We start from the raw sequence: 20788 nt of genomic DNA, 5'->3' as shown, positions 1-20788 counted from the left end.
CTGACAAAAAGCAAATTCTCCTTGGTAACACCTTCCCACCTCGGAGCACAGGAGACTCCCTAGAAATAATACCCGTGAAGATGAATACCTGAGAGGAAATTACAAACTATAATTGGATCCACCACAGGAAGTGTCAGTAGGTGAAATCCAAGCCAATTTAGATGATTAACCATGGTTGGCATTACCTGCATGTAGGGTGAATGGAATTCCATTTGGAGTAACTTGGCACCCCGATAATAGCTTTTCCCAGCGCTAGCTGAGGAATTTCTAAACGACAGGGAGGGGCTTCAGGGTAGCCATCCCATGGGGCTAGAGGACATCTGTTGAAATTGTATTTGCCAATCAGCACCGGTTTCTACTTAGGTCCATCTGTTTATTTAGAGAGATGAAGAAGATTATAGAATAACCCCAGCTCCTGGTCATGCCTTGGTGATGTCACAGGCTTTTGATCCTAATTTTAGCCCTTTCCTGAACAGTTTTTTGATGGTAAAAAAAAACAGACAAGAGGGAGAGTAGAATTTTCATAGTTCTCTCAGCTAATCAAAGTTGCTCAGTCAGAAGCAGCTACTCAGAAAGGGATGAAAGGCAGGGAAATGGAGGACAGTGCAACCTACAAGCCCACCCGTTATCATGTACTGTTACCCCATTGTAAACTGGGTGGAACTCTAATCTCTTCCCTGGACTAGGTTTTCCCAAATTTTGTTTCCTGAATATCAATAGATTATAAGAAAAAAAGTTTCCAGGGTCAAATTAGCTTGGAAATTCTGCTTTAAAAAGGCCATATATTATTTTCCTAGGGCTATTGTGACAAAGCACCACAAACTGGTGGCTTGAAACAAGAGAAATTTGTTCTCTCACTGTTCTGGAGGCTGGAAGTCTGAAATCAAGGTGTTGTCAGGCAGCTGTGTCTGGGGAGGTCTCTCCCTGCGCATTAGGGGACATTTCAACACGGATGGGGAAGGGGTCTTGACTCTGAATTAGAAAGATTCTCGAGCAGGTCAGATGAGTGTAGGTAAGGAAGGAACTCATTAAAGCCAGGGTAGCAGGGAATGGCAGCTGACTTGCAAGCAGCAGAGAGCAAGGAAGAACAGAGGGAGGAAAGAAAGGGCAGCTCACTGAGCTCCTGCTCAGCATAGTGTAAATCCCTTGCCAACTCCTGAAGCCAGGGTCACGTGGCGTCCAGTGTCCACTTGAATCTGCACAGTGTGGGAACTAAACCCCTACCATCCCAGGATTTGGGGGAGCTGCAGAGCACTGGATGGAGTGAGATTATGTTCTGAGAACTTCTCAAAGCAAAGAAAGGAGATTTCTAGGCAGGCTACTAAAGAGCACGATTGTACAGTTGCATTCCTGTCTGGGTCATCCAGGTGACAGGAACTTGCAAGCGCAAATCAGAGATCTAGTGGCCCTTCCCTACCTGTCTGAAGTAGGACAGAGCGAAAACTTGTGCTTAAGTCTGGAAAATAGAATGGACTAGGCAAGTAACAAAGGTGTTTACTAGTGGAAGAGTGCAGAGACAAAATGCAAAAAGTTGAGAAGTGAGAAGTCTTTATTTAAGGCAAAAAGTACACACTCAGGAAAGGGACTGCAGGGGACCTCAGAGAGGATGCATACTCAAAGGCTTAGGATTCTGTCTTTTAAGGCTTTCTAGAATGGGGCAAAGGGTGAAGGGGTGTGTGTAGACTTGACAAGTGGTCTCATGATGTCTAGCTCCTGTGAGAGACATTATGTCATCACCCACAGTCAGTCCTCTAGATACTCTGTAAGGTAAACTTAACACAAGGAATTTCTTGATCCTGTTCTTCTCTAAGATTGTGATTACCCTCAAGCAGTGGGGACATATCATTTAGGACTGCTTGCTCCACCTTAAGATAGGGTAGGCTTGGCTGATTACCATAAAATATGTTAGGAACCTTACCTTCTAACTCCCTGTTTTTAAAATGGAATCTTAGCCTTAAGATGGCTTACTTGGCATTTCAACATAGGCAGGAAAAATTAATCATGATACTTGTCCTATGTCTCTGCCCTACCTCAAAGGTTTCAGCAAGGTTGGGTTCCTCTTGAGGTGTCAGAGGGAAAGTATATTCCATGCCTCTCTCAGCTTCTGGTGTTGCTGGCAATCCTTGGTGCTGCTTGGCTTGCAGATGTGTCACTCCAGTCTCTGCTTCCTCCTTCATACACTGTCCTCCCTGTGTGTCCAGGCTCTTCTCTTCTTATAAGGACTCCAGTCATTGGATTAAGGCCCACTCTACTCCAATATGACCTCATTTCAATTTGATTACATCTACAAAGACTATTTCCAAATAAGGTCATATTTACAGGTAGGATTAGGACTTGAATATCTGTGTGGAAGACACAATTCAACCCACAACAGGGAGAAACAGATTTCTTCATCTTACAACTTCTTACAGGTGTTAATTTTGGTGACTGTGAAAAGGAGTGGACAGAGCATGCTGCTTTTTTCATAGTCAAGTAATCAGGAAAAAACTGTTTATTTTTAATGGAATACCTCATGCAACCAGTGTTCTGAGGAACATGTTTGGGTGGGTTAGGAAGAAGTGAAGCATCTTTCTTGTTAAGCCTCTGTTTAGAAATGACCACTCTTTCCTGAAGGTTCACAGTGACTGTACAGTTTGAATGTCTACTGGTGGCTGCTCCTATGGCTGCCCTGCCAGAGATCCTTGGCAGCCCCTGGGATGGAGATGGCCTCTTAGCTGGGGCCCTGAGGACTGGCTGGTGTGACTTGGGTGATATGGTTGACTAGACTGGTCAATCCAAGCCATGCCAGACAGCCCCTGATGTTCATGGCTATAGGGCTCTGTTTTTAGACAGCTTGGAACTGACACGATGTTGCATTTTCTGTATCCTGAAATGGGAAATGCACTCTCCATGTTCAAGGGTGCCTTGGGGAACATTTTATGGGGCAGCTCTTGTCTGAATAGGCAGATTGTACAATGTGCCCTGGGGGATACAATTTACATTGTAGATATGGTAGATTTAATTTTCTTTTACTATGAGTGTCCTGTTGTCAAAAAATCAGTATATTGTGACAGATTTCCAGCAGGTATCAATAAAGTGCTTTGAGGAAGGGATGCCATTTTCTAGTTAGTACTAAGGTGACATATGGGGTAAAGGTGGTCCCGGGTGGTAAGGAGAAGCCATCATCAAAGGCTCTTGGAAAGGCTCTTGAGAGAGGACTGGTCTAACTCTGGATTTGTTAAGAATCTTGCTTATAAATAATAGAAACCCAACTCCAACTGAGTAAAAGCAAAAAAAGAACTAATCCTTAGAACTCAAGAACAGGGATGCACAAAGAACAGGGATGCACACAGGACTGAGGAACATAGTGGATGCAGGGACTTCGGGATTGTCAGGACCTACCTCTGCCTCTCTGTATTCTCTTCTATGCTCCTCTCAATGCATCTGGGACCTGCTTTCTTTCCTTCTCAGTCTACATAGTACAAAACATGGTGACAGACACCTCCTGGGTGTCACATTTTAGAGATTCACTGGCCAGCAGAGAGACTGGCTTCTTCTAGGTTTCATTGTTAAGATTCCTGGGGAGAAGGCTTAATTGGCTCAGCTTTGATCATATCAATCAAATGGTCTGTGGGTGTCTATGTGTGTGTGACAGATTGGGAGAGAGAGAGAGAAAGTGAGACAGACATTGTAAGCACAGCAACTGAGTAGATGTCGGGGGTGGGATGAGCAGGAGGTAATGGTCACACATCCTACAGAAAAGCATTGCAGAGGTCCAGAGACAGAAAATGGCTTGTCACCAGTCACACATACAATTCAAAGTAGAGACAGGACTGGCCCAAGATTTCTTACACCTAAGTCTGTATGTTCTTCAGAACCCAATACTGCCTCCTCTCAACGAAATGGTGATTTAATTGATACAATTTCCCATTTCAAGGCTAAAAGGAAAAGAAAGAAATTAACAAAAATCTAATCAGAAAATTCTGTAGCTCTTTTAGAACAGGCAAATGGAGAAATGCAGAAATATAAAGGCATTATATAAATATTCAGGGTGTTTACCAGTCCACTAAATATTTTATCTTCCAGGTCTGGTGCCAGAGACATTTTTAAACAGTGGAGACTGAGTAATTGGAAGGTGGAATGGCATTTGACACCCTACCTCACTGGGTTTAGGTATGTTTCAGTTAGGTTGCCCCCAAACTGATGAGGTAGGTATTGTTAATGCCAGTTTTCAGATGAGGATATGAAATTCAGGAAGGTTATTACCGAAGCTGATTAGAGAGACAAGATTTCAACCCAACCCGTTTGTCTAATACTGGTATCATCAACAGTAACTCTTTATTATTAATCCACATAGACTGAATAGCGATGAGTTAAAGACTCTGACACGACATTTCTGCGGGTTTCTGGGACAATCACCTGGGGTTGCCCTTCTTGTAATAACAGCTACCACTTTTTGGAGTAGTTATTATGTATCAGATACTCTGCTAGGCTTATGATCTTATTTAATCCTTGGGGCAACACAATGAAGTTGGTACTATTATCACTATTTTACAGGTTAGGAAATTTAAGCTTAAATAGGCTATTGCTTTTTCCTGAGTATTCTGTGAATAAATTCCTTTTGGTTGAATGTCCAATAAAGTGCTAAACTAATAAATTAACAAAACCCGTGTGAGACCACCTGGGCTGAAACTCCACATGCGTGAAAGCCCCCTCTGCCACTAGGTGACGTCATTACCAGTCCCACAGCTACGCTCCCTGCCAAGAGCCATCGTCGACATCTCGCCAGAGTCATGGTATGTTAGTCTCCAAGCTGTTTTGTACTTGCACGTGGTGAATGGCGCTTTGGCCAGACTGGTCTGATGGTTTTCTATCAGGCTTTCTAGACTAGAGCTTTGACAACAAGGCATTTCCTTTCACCACCCGAGTTCTCGCGAGATTCGCTACTTTGCTCTACCCCCACCATCCTGCGCCTGCGCAGATCTCTTCAAAGCAGAAGGTCGCGCTTGGAGGAAGTGGCGGCATTGGGTTCCGTGGTCGCATTGCTGTTACTACTTTTCTGAAGCTCTTCTCGGCCGCTTGCCGAGACACTCCGCTTTCAAGATGCCTCGAATTATGATCAAGGGGGGCGTGTGGAGGAATACCGAGGTGAGTGCCCTTTTCCCGCCGGCCGCTGCCCTCCGCCCCCTCCAGTAGCTTTTGCGCACGCGCGCGGAGGTCGGGGAGGCTTGGCGGCTGCCCCGTGGGGTCTGCGTGGGGGACAGCGTGAGGCCCACCCTCGGGGCCTTTGTGCCCGGCCCTGCGTTTTCTGAGCACCCCAAGGGCAGGGACCGTGATTTAACCACCTACCTGTCAGGCACTTCTTAGGCCCTCAAGTAAATATTTGTTGAAATGAGGACGCCCCCACAACCCCTCCCCCCGCCTCCCATTTCCACCCCCGTCCTAGATGAACTCACAGTGTGGAGCGGAGATAGGACATAAACAGGAGTTGGCCTTCTCTGGCAACCCCGTCTCTCAGAGCACCATGCCTCTCGCTGATACTCAAAAATAAAGTAGTACTAGGGCCCTAACTTTGTTTCTTCACATACTTCCTTGCAGAAGGGAAGCAGCTTGAGTGCAGGGTTGAAAAAGCATCCCTCTTGTTAACTATTATTGAAGCGTAACCTGGCTGTTCTCCAGACAGATCCTAAGGTCTGTCTCTTTCAGTCATCACAGCCTGGATAGACGCCAGATAGGACAAACTGTCTACCGTAGTCTCTTCGCTACCAGAAATGTAGTGGAGAATGCCAGTGGTGAGCGAAAGGGCAGTAGAGAGGGAGTAAAATAGAGATTTTAGTGCAGTATGTGTTCAGAGTGCACTGACTTTGTCTCTAGACAGTATCTTACCTTTTTGTGGTCTGTGTCTTGTTACATACTGTGCCGTGAACATCCTCCTGTGTGGCATTTTTCTGGCCATCCTTCAAAACCCAATTCGAAACTCTTTTTGGAATTTATGCCCATTCACTCTGTAAAAATTAGTCGCAACCCCAGTGGTCCCATGGCACCTCTTTCATCCATTTGTTGTAGCTCGTTTTGTCCTTTTGCAAGCATCCCATCCTTCGGTGTGATGCTGGGAAGGTTCTTAACCTCTCAGATCTCTGCTTTCTCATTTTTTCTAATCGGTCTGATGACAATATCTAACCCTCTTAAGGATTAAATGAGTCAGTATATGTAGAACATTTACAACAGAGTCTGGCACATAGTAGTTTTCCAGTAAGTACTAGTTGATACTTCTTTTCCCCAGCAAACAGCACTGCAAGAGGACCAGATCTTGGATCCCTAGAACCTAGGACAGTAACCAGCATGAAATAGGTTCCTTGGCAAATGTGCTGAATGAAGGTAGATAGCTGCTATATATACTTAGTTGAAGATGTGTTTAAGTATAGCAGTACTGCAGCATAGTTACAAATAAACTCAGTGCCAGCCTTGCCTCACAGCTTGCGCAGAGGGAACCAGGCTGTTTAAATTGGAGAAGAGATGACTTCTAGGGGAGAGACAGGTGTACAAAATTGGGGGGTAGAGTAGGGTGGAGTGGCTCATGTATGAGGCATGTAGCTCAAGTTCAATGTGGAGAAAAATTCTAAAAGTAAAATGCCCCAAGTGCATACATCTGTGGCTCTGTTATCCCTGGTATCTGTGGCATAGCTTGCTGGGATTGGTGAATTCCGTATTGGAATGGATGCTTGGGTGAAATAGGATCTAGAGACTAGGGGAGGCTGGAAGCAGAGCTGACTGGTGAAGTAGGGGAGAAATACTTTATTCTTAGGTTAGACCTGAGATGTGGATTCTGGGGTCAGAGTGAGAGTTGTGGGACTGGAGAGAAAATGCCATTTGTAAGGTGGAGGCAGGACTGGATTGGAGAATGGGTTCTCCAGAGTCTTGACTTGCTTCTTGAGGGCTGGATATGCCCTATTTGATTCTCTTTTCCTAAGTACAAAAGACCTAGTGGCAGGTAGGTGCTCAGGAAATGTTTCTCGAATGAATGAATATGAAGAACATTTTGAAGAGAATGATGGGTACACACTGGAGAATACTTTTTGTTAATCTCTGTCAAGTGGGGTTTCTCAGATAGACCTGTCCCCATTCCCAGTTTATAGTGGGAGGGTTGTGTGTAAGGGAGGATAAGATTTCCTTCTAAGGATTTCTTTTTAAATTCTTGCATTTTGCTGATTCAAGCTTGGTGTTTATTACTACAGTGAATGAAGATTTTGTATTTTTTTAAAAAAGTGTGCGCATGTGTGTGTTTATATCTCTTCTTCCATAATAACCCTTCCAGAGTTAATTTAAATTTTGTCTTTTCTCACTTGGAGCTTTGTGGTTGAATATACTGTTTTTCTTTGACAATTTTTTAAGGATGAAATTCTGAAAGCAGCGGTAATGAAATATGGAAAAAACCAGTGGTCTAGGATTGCCTCCCTGCTTCACAGAAAATCAGCAAAGCAGTGCAAAGCCAGATGGTATGTACCAGTTAATGAGTGGAACACAGAAAAGGATTTCAGTTATGATGAGGAAAATGTCAGTTCTTTGAACCTTACCAAAGAAAGCGGTCATTGTGTTGTAACAGAAAGTAGGGAGTCTGAGATAGAAATATAGATTTAAAACATAGCAGTCAGGTGCTTCCTCTGTGATCTAGGCAAGTCATATTTCTATCCCCTTTTCTGCCTGTTTTCTCTCAATTGTGGGTAATAATGCTTGGCTCTTAACAGATGGAGATAACAAGGCTCAAATAAGTTAATGTGTTTGAGAGTGCTTTGTGAAACATAAAATAAATTTACTTTCAGGCACAGATGGACCGCAGCTTATTAATGAATTGTGTTCCAAAAGTGTATAAGTTGGTTGTTTTAGAACTTACTTTCCCAAAGAAATGATAAATAATGGTTTTCTGGTCTAGCTCATGATAGTTGAGTTTCCTCATTAATACAGTTGAAATATTTCATATTTGTTACCCCAAAATATAATGATAACCCAACACTACACCTGTAGTGTCTCCTTTTCAGTCACAGGGTAGTGGACACCGTAAGCTCTTTACATGTCTTCTTGGTGTGAGTGATCTGGCCCCAGCCCTGACCCATGTGGTTCTAGGATCATATTTTGGAATGTACAAGAATGACCTAATTTCCTAGGCACCTGGGTAAGGGAAAGGATCCGAATGTAGAGGTTGAACCTCCAAAGAGGAAGATGGTCCCACAGCCTGAAGAAGTGGTTCTGATTTCTGCTTTTTTTAGTGGAGTTAAGCTCCTGCCTCAGTGTTTGGTAAGGCTTATATCTTGTTTGTCAGCCTCTCAACCAGCTCAGTAGACTGGATGAAAAATGTGGGTTGCGAGGGGCATTAGGAAGACAGAGGATGACATAGTAGTTTTACTTAAATTAAAAAAAAATACCCAAACAAAAGCAACAATGTTGAAAAGCATTTAGTGAGTATAAGTCAAATGCTTAAAGAAATAGGGCAAGGTGTTATGAGAATCAACTCAAAGTATGAGAAAGTGCTATGAAAACTAGAAACACAATAAAAATAGGTGGTATTGTCTTCTTTGCAAATAATTTCAAAACCTTTAATAAAGTATAAAACGATAAGAATTGATAGTTGAGAAAGAAGGAATGTGACCAGGTCTGTCAAGTTACCTCTTTTAAGCATTACTAACATTGCATAATTGAAATCCAGAATTAGGTGAGATAGTGAGTATTGAATGGGGTAAGGTAACCAACAGTGAATATTCTGTTGTAAAGAAAGAAGAGCTTTTGTAATTGAAGAATGAGAGCTTGCATTTTTCAGACACTAGAAGTCAGTATATCTAATATGTAAATAGGACATTCATGTTAGGTGACTGATTAATGCACACAGTGGTATCTTTCTAATAGGTATGAGTGGCTGGATCCAAGCATTAAGAAAACAGAATGGTCCAGAGAAGAAGAGGAAAAACTCTTGCACTTGGCCAAGTTGATGCCAACTCAGTGGAGGACCATTGCTCCAATCATTGGAAGAACAGCTGCCCAGTGCTTGGAACACTATGAATTTCTTCTGTAAGTGAATCTCCAAAAGCAGTTTTAAAATGTGTGTACAGTTGACCCTTGAACAACATAGTTTTGAACTGCACTGGTCCACCTATATGCAGTCTTTTTTATTAACTATATCGGGAAAATGTTTGGAGATTTGCAACAGCTTGAAAAAAACTCGTAGATGAATGGTGTTGCCTAGAAATATTGAAAAAATTAAGAAAATATTATGTCATGAACATACAGACTATATGTAGATACGGTCTATTTTTCATTTACTACTATAAAATATGTACAAATCTATAAAAAGTTAAAATTTATCAAAGTGTAGGCACACAAATACATACTGTATGGCCTTATTTACAGTCGAGAAATATAAACAATACACATAACAGAAAATTTGTGTTGATCAACTTTTTATGTTATCGGTAAGGCTTCTAGTCAGCAATAGGCTATTGCCAGTTAACTTTTTGGGGAGTCAAAATTTATACATGGGTTTTCAAGTGTGGGGGTTGTCAGCACCCCTAACCCCTACACTGGTTCAAGGGTCAACCATGTATCTTCTGAAAGAGGCTGAATAAACTTGCAGCATTTTCTGTCTTAGGACATTTAGTTACAGATCTGACTAAAGCCGTAGGAGTTAAAGCTATAGGATTATATACTCTAAATCTCATGTGGTTGATCACAATTATATCTTGTGTTATATACATTTGAAATGAGTAACTTAAAACTGTTACACAAATCATACATGTTCATCATAGAAAATCTGGGAAAAAATAGTAAAAAAGCAAATAAAAATCACCCATAATCACACTGCTGTGAGTTAATCATAGGAACATCTTAGTTCTTCACTACAAGCTTTAAAAAAATTTTTAATTATTTTATTTTATTTTTAGTTTTATTTATTTTTTTATTTTGGTATCATTAATCTACAATTACATGAGGAACATTATGTTTACTAGACTCCCCCCATCACTTGAAAGTCCCCCCCACATACCCCATTACAGTCACTGTCCATCAGCATAGTAAGATGCTATAGAATCACTACTTGTCTTCTCTGTGTTGCGCAGCCCTCCCTGTGACCCCTCCCCCATATTATACATGCTAATCATAATGCCCCCTTTCTTTTTTCCCTCCCCTTATCCCTCCCTTCCCACCCATCCTCCCCAGTCCCTTTCCCTTTGGTAACTGTTAGTCCATTCTTGGGTTCTGTGAGTCTGCTGCTGTTTTGTTCCTTCAGTTTTCCTTTGTTCTTATACTCCACAGATGAGTGAAATCATTTGGTACTTGTCTTTCTCCTCCTGGCTTATTTCACTGAGCATAAGACTCTCTAGCTCTATCCATGTTGTTGCAAATGGTAGGATTTGTTTTCTTCTTATGGCTGAATAATATTCCATTGTGTATATGTACCACCTCTTCTTTATCCATTCATCTACTGATGGACACTTAGGTTGCTTCCATTTCTTGGCTATTGTAAATAGTGCTGTCATAAACATAGGGGTGCATATGTCTTTTTCAAACTGGGCTGCTGCATTCTTAGGGTAAATTCCTAGAAGTGGAATTCCTGGGTCAAATGGTATTTCTATTTTGAGCTTTTTGAGGAACCTCCATACTGCTTTCCACAATGGTTAAACTAATTTACATTCCTGCCAGCAGTGTAGGAGGGTTCCCCTTTCTCCACATCCTCACCAACATTTGTTGTTGTTTGTCTTTTGGATGGTGGCGATCCTTACTGGTGTGAGGTGATATCTCATTGTGGTTTTAATCTGCATTTCTCTGATGACTAGTGACGTGCAGCCTCTTTACATGTGTCTGTTGGCCATCTGAATTTCTTCTTTGGAGAACTGTCTCTTCAGCTCCTCTGCCCATTTTTTAATTGGATTATTTGCTTTTTGTCTGTTGAGGTGCATGAGCTCTTTATATATTTTGGATGTCAACCCTTTATAGGATCTGTCATTTATGAATATATTCTCCCATACTGTAGGATGCCTTTTTTGTTCTATTGGTAGTGTCCTTTGCTGTACAGAAGTTTTTCATCTTGATATAGTCCCACTTGTTCATTTTTGCTTTTGTTTCCCTTGCCCAAGGAGATATGTTCATGAAGAAGTCACTCATGTTTATGTCCAAGAGATTTTTGCCTATGTTTTTTTCTAAGAGTTTTATGGTTTCATGAATGACATTCAGGTCTTTGATCCATTTCGAGTGTACTTTTGTGTATGGGGTTAGACAATGATCCAGTTTCATTCTCTTACATGTAGCTGTCCAGTTTTGCCAACACCAGCTGTTGAAGAGGTTGTCATTTCCCCATTGTATGTCCATGGCTCCTTTATCATATATTAATTGACCATATATGTTTGGGTTAATGTCTGGAGTCTCTATTCTGTTCCACTGGTCTGTGGCTCTGTTCTTGTGCCAGTACCAAATTGTCTTGATTACTGTGGCTTTGTAGTAGAGCTTGAAGTTGGGGAGTGAGATCTCCCCAACTTTATTCTTCCTTCTCAGGATTGTTTTGGCTATTTGGGGTCTTTGGTGGTTCCATATGAATTTTAGAACTATTTGTTCCAGTTTGTTGAAAAATGCTGTTGGTATTTTGATATGGATTGCATTGAATCTGTAGATTGCTTTAGGCAGGATGGCCATTTTGACAATATTAATTCTTCCTAGCCAAGAGCATGGGATGAGTTTCCATTTGTTAGTGTCCTCTTTAATTTCTCTTAAGAGTGTCTTGTAGTTTTCAGGGTATAGGTCTCTCACTTCCTTGGTTAGGTTTATTCCTAGGTATTTTATTCTTTTTGATGCAATTGTGAATGTAATTGTTTTCCTGATTTCTCTTTCTGCTAGTTCATTGTTAGTGTATAGGAAAGCAACAGATTTCTGTATATTAATTTTGTGTCCAGCAACTTTGCTGAATTCAGATATTCTAGTAGTTTTGGAGTGGAGTCTTTAGGGTTTTTTATGTACAATATCATGTCATCTGCAAATAGTGACAGTTTGAGTTCTTTACCAATCTGGATTCCTTGTATTTTTTTGTTTTGTCTAACTGCCGTGGCTAGGACCTCCAGTACTACGTTGAATAACAGTGGGGAGAGTGGGCATCCCTGTCTTGTTCCCAATCTTAGAGGAAACGCTTTCAGCTTCTCACTGTTAAGTATGATGTTGGCTGTGGGTTTATCATATATGGCCTTTATTATATTGAGGTACTTGCCCTCTATACCCATTTTGTTGAGAGTTTTTATCATGAATGGATGTTGAATTTTGTCAAATGCTTTTTCTGCATCTATGGAGATGATCATGTGGTTTTTGTCCTTTTTGTTGATGTGGTGGATGCTGTTGATGGATTTTTGAATGTTGTACCATCCTTGCATCCCTGAGATGAATCCCACTTGGTCATGATGTATGATCCTCTTGATGTATTTTTGCATTCGGTTTGCTAATTTTTTGTTGAGTATTTTTGCATCTATGTTCATCAGGGATATTGGTCTGTAATTTTCTTTTTTGGTGGGGTCTTTGCCTGATTGGTATTAGGGTGATGCTGACTTCATAGAATGAGTTTGGAAGTATTCCCTCCTCTTCTATTTTTTGAAAAACTTTAAGGAGAATGGGTATTATGTTTTCTCTGTATGTCTGATAAAATTTTGTGTTAAATCCTTCTGGGCTGGGGGTTTTGCTCTTGGGTAGTTTTTTGATTACTGCTTCAATTTCATTGCTGGTAATTGGCCTATTTAGATTTTCTGTTTCTTCCTTGGTCAGTCTTGGAAGGTTGTATTTTTCTAAGAAGTTGTCCATTTCTTCTAGGTTTTCCAGCTTGTTAACATATAGATTCTCATAGTATTTTCTAATGATTCTTTGTATTTCTGTGGGATCCGTCATGATTTTTCCTTTCTCATTTCTGATTCTGTTGATGTGTGTAGATTCTCTTTTTCTTTTAATAAGTCTGGCTAGGGGCTTTTCTATTTTGTTTATTCTTTCAAAGAACCAGCTCTTGTTTTCATTGATTTTTTTCTGTTGTTTTATTCTTCTCAATTTTATTTATTTCTTCTCTGATCTTTATTATGTCCCTCCTTATGCTGACTTTGGGCCTCATTTGTTCTTCTTTTTCTAGTTTCAATAATTGTGACTTTAGACTATTCATTTGGGATTGTTCTTCCTCCTTTAAATATGCCTGGATTGCTATATACTTTCCTCTTAGTACTGCCTTCACAGATGTTGGGGCTTTGTGCTGTTGTCATTTGTCTCCATATATTGCTTGATGTCTATTTTAATTTGGTCATTGATCCATTGATTATTTAGGAGCATGTTGTTAGGCCTCCATGTGTTTGTGAGCCTTTTTGTTTTCTTTGTACAGTTTATTTCTAGTTTTATACCTTTGTGGTCTGAGAAGCTGGTTGGTAGAATTTCAGTCTTTTTGAATTTACTGAGGCTCTTTTTGTGGCCTAGTATGTGGTCTATTCTGGAAAATGTTCCATGTGCACTTGAGAAGAATGTGTATCCTGTTGCTTTTGGATGTAGAGTTCTGTAGATGTCTATTAGGTCCATCTGTTCTAGTGTGTTGTTCAGTGCCTCTGTGTCCTTACTTATTTTCTGTCTGGTGGATCTGTCCTTTGGAGTGAGTGGTGTGTTGAAGTCTTCTAGAATGAATGCACTGCATTCTATTTCCTCCTTTAATTCTGTTAGTATTTGTTACACATATGTTGGTGCTCTTGTATTGGGTGCATATATATTTATAATGGTTATATCCTCTTGTTGGACTGACCCCCTGTATCATTATGTAATGTCCTTTATCTCTTGTTACTTTCTTTGTTTTGAAGTCTATTTTTTCTGATACAAGTACTGCAACACCTGCTTTTTTCTCCCTATTGTTTCCATGAAATATCTTTTTCCATCCCTTGACCTTTAGTCTGTGTATGTCTTTGGGTTTGAGGTGAGTCTCTTGTAGGCAGCATAGAGATGGGTCTTGCTTTTTTATCCATTCTATTACTCTGTGTCTTTTGATTGGTGCTTTCAGTCCATTTACATTTAGGGTGATTATTGAAAGGTATGTACTTACTGCCATTGTAGGCTTTAGATTCGTGGTTACCAAAGGTTCAAGGGTAGCCTCTTCACTATCTAACTGTCTAACTTAACTTGCTTATTAAGCTATTGTAAACGCAGTTTGATGATTCTTTATTTCTCTCCCTTCTTATTCCTCCTCCTCCATTCTTTATATGTTAGGTGTTTTATTCTCTACTCTTTTATGTTTCCTTTGACTGCTTTTGTGAAGAGTTGATTTTATTTTCTGCCTTTAGTTAGTATTTGGTTGGTCTGTTTTCTTTGGTGTGATTTTATTTCTCTGTTGACATCTATTTAGACATAGGAATGCTTCCATCTAGAGCAGTCCCTTTAAAATATCCTTTAGAGGTCGTTTGTGGGAGGCAAGTTCCCTCAACTTTTGCTTGTCTGGGAATTGTTTAATCCCTCCTTCATATTTAAATGATAATCGTGCTGGATACAGTATTCTTGGTTCAAGGCCCTTCTGTTTCATTGTATTAAATATATCATGCCATTCTCTTCTGGCCTGTAAGGTTTCTGTTGAGAAGTCTGATGATAGCCTGATGGGTTTTCCTTTGCAAGTGACCTTTTTTGTCTCTCTGGCTGCCTTTAATACTCTGTCTTTGTCTTTGATTTTTGCCATTTTAATTATTATATGTCTTGGTGTTGTCCTCTTTGGGTCCCTTGTGTTGGGAGATCTGTGGGCTTCCATGGTCTGAGAGACTGTTTCCTCCCCCAGTTTGGGGAGGTTTTCAGCAATTATTTCTTCAAATACACTTTCTATCCCTTTTTCTCTCTCTTCTTCTTCTGGTACGCCTATAATGCGAATATTGTTCCGTTTGGATTGGTCACACAGTTCTCCTAATATTCTTTAATTCCTGGAGATCCTTTTGTCTCTCTCTGCCTCAGCTTCTCTGTATTCCTGTTCTCTGATTTCTATTCCATTAATGGTCTCTTGCACCTCATTCAGTCTGCTCTTAAGTCCTTCCAGAGATTGTTTTATTTCTGTATTCTCCCTCCTGACTTGATCCCTTAGCTCTTGCATATTTCTCTGCAGATCCATCAACATGGTTATGACCTTTACTTTGAATTCTTTTTCAGGAAGATTAGTTATATCTATCTCCCCAGCCCCCTCTCTTGGGGGATGTCTGGGTAATTCTGGACTCAACCAAATTCTTCTGCCTTTTCATGGTGAAAGAGGTAGTTGCAGGCAGGTGGCGCGTGTATCAGCTGGGAGAACAAAGTCCTTTCCTGCTTGCTGGTCGCCTTGCCCTTCTCTGCTGCCTGTGCTGGTTACTGCACACTGGGAGCAGCATCTGGGTTAATCCCCTGAGCTGCTGCGTGCGGGGCAGCCATTGGGGCAGCCCAGAGCCCTGTGGGGAGAGGCAGTAGTGCCGGGTGTACTCTCCTGCGAGAACGGCACCCCTTCGCGCCTTGCCCTGGCCTCTTCTGCCTGCGCCAGGCAGCTGCATGCCGGTGGTGGCCCATGGGTCTGGCCAGTGTGGCTGCGTACCGGGAGGAGACTCTGGGCAGCTATGTGGGCGGGGCCGCTCTCTGGCTGCTCGGCCGCTGTGATGGGGCCGCGCCGGCCCAGGGAACGAATGGCAGGCTGCTTATATCTGTGAGGGGCTTCAGGGCTGCGTTGCTGCTCAGGGGGTTAGGGCGTCTGGAGTTTCCCAGGATTCCCAGCCTGCTGGGCTGAGTGTCCCGGGACGATTCTGTCCAGCTGTGAGGCCCCTGTCCCTTTAAGACTTTCAAAAAGCACTTGCTTTTTGTTTTTTTTTGTCCCAGGGAAGCCGGCTGTGGGGACCTGCTTGCAGATTTTCCTTTTCCTTTTCCCTAATATTCAGAGCACCATGTGATGTGTGTCTGTGCTCCTGGTGTGGATTACTAGGGCTGGTTATTTAGCTGTCCTGTGCTTCCACTCCCTCCCCGCTCCAACTTCCTTCCTCCTGCCAGTGAGCTGCGGTGAGGGGCGCGCTCATGTCCCACTGGGCTGTGGCTTGTATCTTACCCCCTTCATGAGTTGCTGAGTTCTTGCAGATGTAGATGTAGCCTCGCCATTGTACTGTATCCTCTGGTTTCTCTTTTAGGAGTAGTTGTATCTGTTGTATTTTCAAAAATATATATGGTTTTTGAGAGGAGATTTCTGCTGCCCTACTCACACTGCCATCTTGGCTCCTGCCCCTCGGTTTTTTTATTTGTATGGCTGCATTGCATTTGTGATTAAGGAGCTGCCTGGATTCTATCTCCTTGTGAATGGGAAAACCCACTGAAATTAGAGTGAATTTTAATCATCCCTTTCAAGTGAAGCAATAGTAGAAAATGCTTTTATTTTGTTAATGCCCATCAGTTGGGTTTTTTTGGGGAAAAATAAAAGAGTGCCGATGCTAGGAAACCTGGTATTTCTAAGACTAAATGTTGTGATAGTGTGGCTGACTCCTCTGGGCTCTTTCCTAGGGATAAAGCTGCTCAAAGAGATAATGAAGAAGAAACAACAGATGATCCACGAAAACTTAAACCTGGAGAAATAGATCCAAATCCAGAAACAAAACCAGCACGGCCTGATCCAATTGATATGGATGAGGGTAAGTGTATGCTTGTGAGGAATTTACTTTGGTAACCATAGATCTCTCAGGCCTCTTTTTAACTCTTTTAGTTCCTTTCTAAACTCTCTGACTTTTTAGAATTCCAGTTCTCTCTGCAGTTGTTATTCTAGATCTCTTTCTAAATGTGCCCAGTCTTCTATTAATAGAGAATTGCTCTTTTTGGACAGTGTCCCTTTATCTTCTAATTTTTTAATTCATTTAATAAATGGAGCAGTGTAATACTCCCAGACAGATTTCCTGGAGACTAGAGGTGTAAGCTCTTGAGGATTCTGTATTCTTAATTCGCATTCTGTGAAGAGAGACAATGAATCAAGATTTTGGGCTCCACTCCTCCTATGAACGACATCTTTGACTCCAGGCAATTAATCTATTCTTTGTGAAAAGGCATACCACAGTACTATGAAGAAGACTTAATGATGCCTCTTTGTGATGCTGAGTCTAGAATCAGGAACTGTGTCTTAGATCTGTGTCTGTTGCTTATTACTAGCTGTTAGATCTTAGGCAGATTATAATCTCTCTGAGCTTTGATTCTCTTTTGTGCCAGTTGGAGAGTCAAAATATCTGTCTTACCTCACAGGGTTGTTATGAAGCATTCAGTGAATATTTGTTGTTTTTAAAATTTTAAAGTTCAAAGGTAATGGTTCCCAAAGGTATGTCTAGCCTGGCTGCATCATTGCCACATGGTGACCTTTTAAAAATATAGATACTAGGGCCTCCCCAGGAGATCGCAGTAAGTTGAGGGGGCGGTAATCTTGGAATCTAAGTTTTTTTAAAAGTTACCTTGTGATTCCATTGGACAGCCTTGTAAAGGAATTGCTGTAAGTCATCAGTAATGAAAACTATTCTACTCTGAGGAGCCATGGAGAATGTATTGGAGGAGAGAAATAGTTCTGAGGAAAAAGGGTGTATGTAATGAATATTATCAGTTCCCATATAATTAAATAGTAGTTTTTATAATATCTCACAGTTTGTGCTATGCTAGCTAGTTGATGATAATGAAGGATAATTACAGACACTGTTTGGTGAATACTTGCTAGATACTTTACCTATTTCATTCTATTTAGTTCTAAGTATTCCTATGAAATAGGAATTTTTATTCCCATTTTATAGTCTGAAACACGCTCAGGTAGGGTAAATTTATTCACGGTTACACAGCTAGCAAGTGGTGAGCCTGTTTTAAATTTAGGTTTCTCTGACTTTAAAACCCAAGCTGTTCCATTATGCTACACCACATAATGATTATGTTTATGGCTTTTCTCATCTTAAGCACTAGGGGATGTCTCTCATACCTTGCTCTTTTGGAGAAGAGCTTAGTTTTCCTTCTCTTTATTTTTGCAGATGAACTTGAGATGCTTTCTGAAGCTAGAGCGCGCCTGGCTAATACTCAGGGAAAGAAAGCCAAAAGGAAAGCAAGAGAGAAACAGTTGGAAGAAGCAAGGTATCGTTGTTTCCATCCATAATTGAACAATCTGTGCATGCTTAGGCTCAGTAAAACTTCATGATTTATCAACCATTTTGGGTGTATGATTAAATGGCCCAATTCCAACTAAGCTAATAGTCTTCAGTTTCTTATTACTTTGGAAAAGTCATGTATTTTTTTCCCTAAGCATTTTAGAATAGAAAAAAATACGTATTTTTAAAAATTTTGTAGGACATGGCAGGAGGAATGCCCACATAGTTCACTTGATGTGCTGGATTTTTTCTGTTAGCATAGGAGAGTTTCATTTGTTGTAGCCATCTTGGAGTCAGATGGCACGAGGACACAAGTCTGTGTGACTTGCATGATTGCCGGTTAGTTGCTGTCCTCGATTAGTGTTGGGCAGACACTGGCTGTAGAACTGCAAACTTGGCTGAACAAAGAGGAAGTTAATGAGCATCCACCAAAATTTTAGGCTCTCATTGATACTTTCATTTAAAGCATGAGTGGAATGAACTATTGACCTCTGCTCAAGGTTTTCTCCCTTTCCTTTTTCCTTTTGGTTAGATCGATGATTGACATAATTCCTAATAGCCCAGAAACTAAAATGAAGTGGATAAAGGGAAGCCTGAACTGTCTAAGAGCTTATTAGCTTTTGGGATTTCAGGCAGTGAAATAACCTCTCTGGCTTACACAGCTGCGTTTTTTGGTCCCAGGGTGGAAAGTGCACCCCAGCATTGACTAGCATTGTGCTGATGGTTTCCTCAGTAATGGCTTTCAGTGCCAGATCTTGGGATGGAGGAGTCTTTCATGCCTGAGGATGCTTGTTGTCATAGCTGGCCAGTGACTGGCCCAGAAGAGTTAACACTGTGGGAGTATGACTGGCCTGACACAGTAAACAGAAACCAAGAGGAGGTGCTAAGTTTTCTGTCCAGTCTCAGTTACTTTTCATTCTGTATGCATATTTTGGGTTAAGCAATGTGAGTAAAGTTGAGAAAAATTAACTCTTCCATTTTTGTCCATGGTTGGGGACTAAATTTGTTGAACCTTTTAACCATGTGGAGTCGGTTGGGGATGTGGCAAGTGCATATATGAAAAATCTCCCAAGTATGGCTGGCATTGCTTGCTTTAAATGAATATTTGCAGATTTAAATTTGCCCCTACACTTCCTGTAGATTTTCTTGTAGAATTTGTACATCTTTATAACTTGTGTTGTACATGTATCTTGTAATAGACTAGATTGGTCTGAATACAGAATGTAGTGCAGGGTGTTTAAAGCTAAATAACAGATCTGTTTTATAACTAAAAGCTTTTTATTGATCATAAAAGTAATATACCTTTCCTTTAGTATTGTACTATTTTCTTGTGGGGGTGTGGTTGATAAAATGCTAAATAGCTTGTTTATATTCATTTAGCATTACATTGTAGAAGTTTTCGAATAGCATGTGAAATCTTCGTTGCCTTTATTTAGAGTGAAATTGCTTTACTATTGAAATGTATCCTTCCAAACCTTTCTCAGTATAGACATATGTTTATGTGTGTGTACATGCACAGTAACATTTGTATAAAATTGGGCCATGCTTTATATAGTGTTTTGATGAGAAATTAACTGTTAATCTTATGGGGGTCCCTTGTAAGTGATGAATTGTTTTTCTCTTGCTGCTTTCAAGATATTCTCTTTGTCTTTGTCTTTCAGCATTTTTAGTATGATGTTTCTGTCTGTGGATTTCCTTATGTTATCTAAATATTTGGAGTTCACTGAGCTTCCTGGATGTGTGGGTTAATGGTGTTCCATAAATGTGGGAAATTTCTTGTCATTATTTCTATGAATATTTTATTCTTCTGCCTTGTCTGTTTCCCATTCCTGTCACGTGTTTGTTGGTGCAGTCAGTGAGGTCCCACATTTCTGCGAGGCTCTTCATATTTCTTTATTCTTTTTCTTTTCTTTAGATTGTGTAACCTTTATCCATCTGTCTTCAAGATCGCTAGTTCTTCTGTCTGTTCAAATCTATTGAGCCCCCTTTAGTGTTGTTTTCATTTTAGCTTTATACTTTTCAGCTCCAGAATTTCTATTTGCTTCTTTTTAATCATTTCTATCTCCTTATTGATTGTCTCTATTTGATGCAACATATTTATCATACCTTCCTTTACTTCTTTAATCATAGTTTGCTTTTGTTCTTTGAGCATATTTATAATGGCTTCTTTGAAATCTGTTAAATCTGACATCTGGTTGCTCTCACAGGCAGTTTGTGTTGCCTGCTTTTTCTCTGGTGTATGTGTCATGGCTTCCTGTTTCTTTGCATGTCTCAAATTTTTCTTGGGAACTTTAGATATATTGTAGCAGTTCTGGGTACAGTGTTCCCTATCCTTTATCCTCTCCTTGTTACTATTTGCTTGTTTACTTTTTTAGTGACTGGTTGGATTAGTTAGTAAAACATGTTCTTCCCTTCCTTTCCCTTCCCCCAGAAATGTGAAGCCTCTGACGTTGCCCCTCATAGGGGCACGGCTCTTGGACTTGCAGTGCTCATGACAGACTTTCTTTGACATCTTTTCCCTTGGCTACACCCAGCTGTTGAACTCTAGTAATTGCTGGCCAATTGCTGTTTAATTTTCAACAGTGTCTTGGGACATAAATTGCTCCACAAACTCATCCAGTTAAATTTGGGATCCTTTGAAGGGAGGTTTCTGATGTCAGTGTTTTTGATACTTGTTTTGGCCGCAG

General features: G+C 40.8%; 1 protein-coding gene across 2 annotated transcripts in view; it reads left to right on the top strand.

Annotated features, from left to right (window-relative positions):
* Window positions 1-4946: 4946 nt before the first annotated feature.
* Window positions 4947-20788, top strand: part of CDC5L (cell division cycle 5 like) — a 56131-nt gene continuing 40289 nt past the window's right edge. For both annotated transcript variants that reach the window (XM_036927393.2, XM_036927392.2), the window contains exons 1-5: window positions 4947-5127; window positions 7372-7475; window positions 8878-9039; window positions 16501-16628; window positions 17988-18087. In XM_036927393.2, coding sequence (XP_036783288.2) covers window positions 5083-5127; window positions 7372-7475; window positions 8878-9039; window positions 16501-16628; window positions 17988-18087 — 539 coding nt within the window. In that variant the 5' untranslated portion in view covers window positions 4947-5082. The remainder of the gene's footprint in view (window positions 5128-7371; window positions 7476-8877; window positions 9040-16500; window positions 16629-17987; window positions 18088-20788) is intronic.

This window comes from Manis pentadactyla, chromosome 16 (assembly GCF_030020395.1).
Source record: "Manis pentadactyla isolate mManPen7 chromosome 16, mManPen7.hap1, whole genome shotgun sequence".
Lineage (NCBI taxonomy): Eukaryota > Metazoa > Chordata > Mammalia > Pholidota > Manidae > Manis > Manis pentadactyla.
The sequence above is the reverse complement of the archived record's forward strand: the minus strand, read 5'-3'. Positions and strand labels throughout refer to the sequence as shown.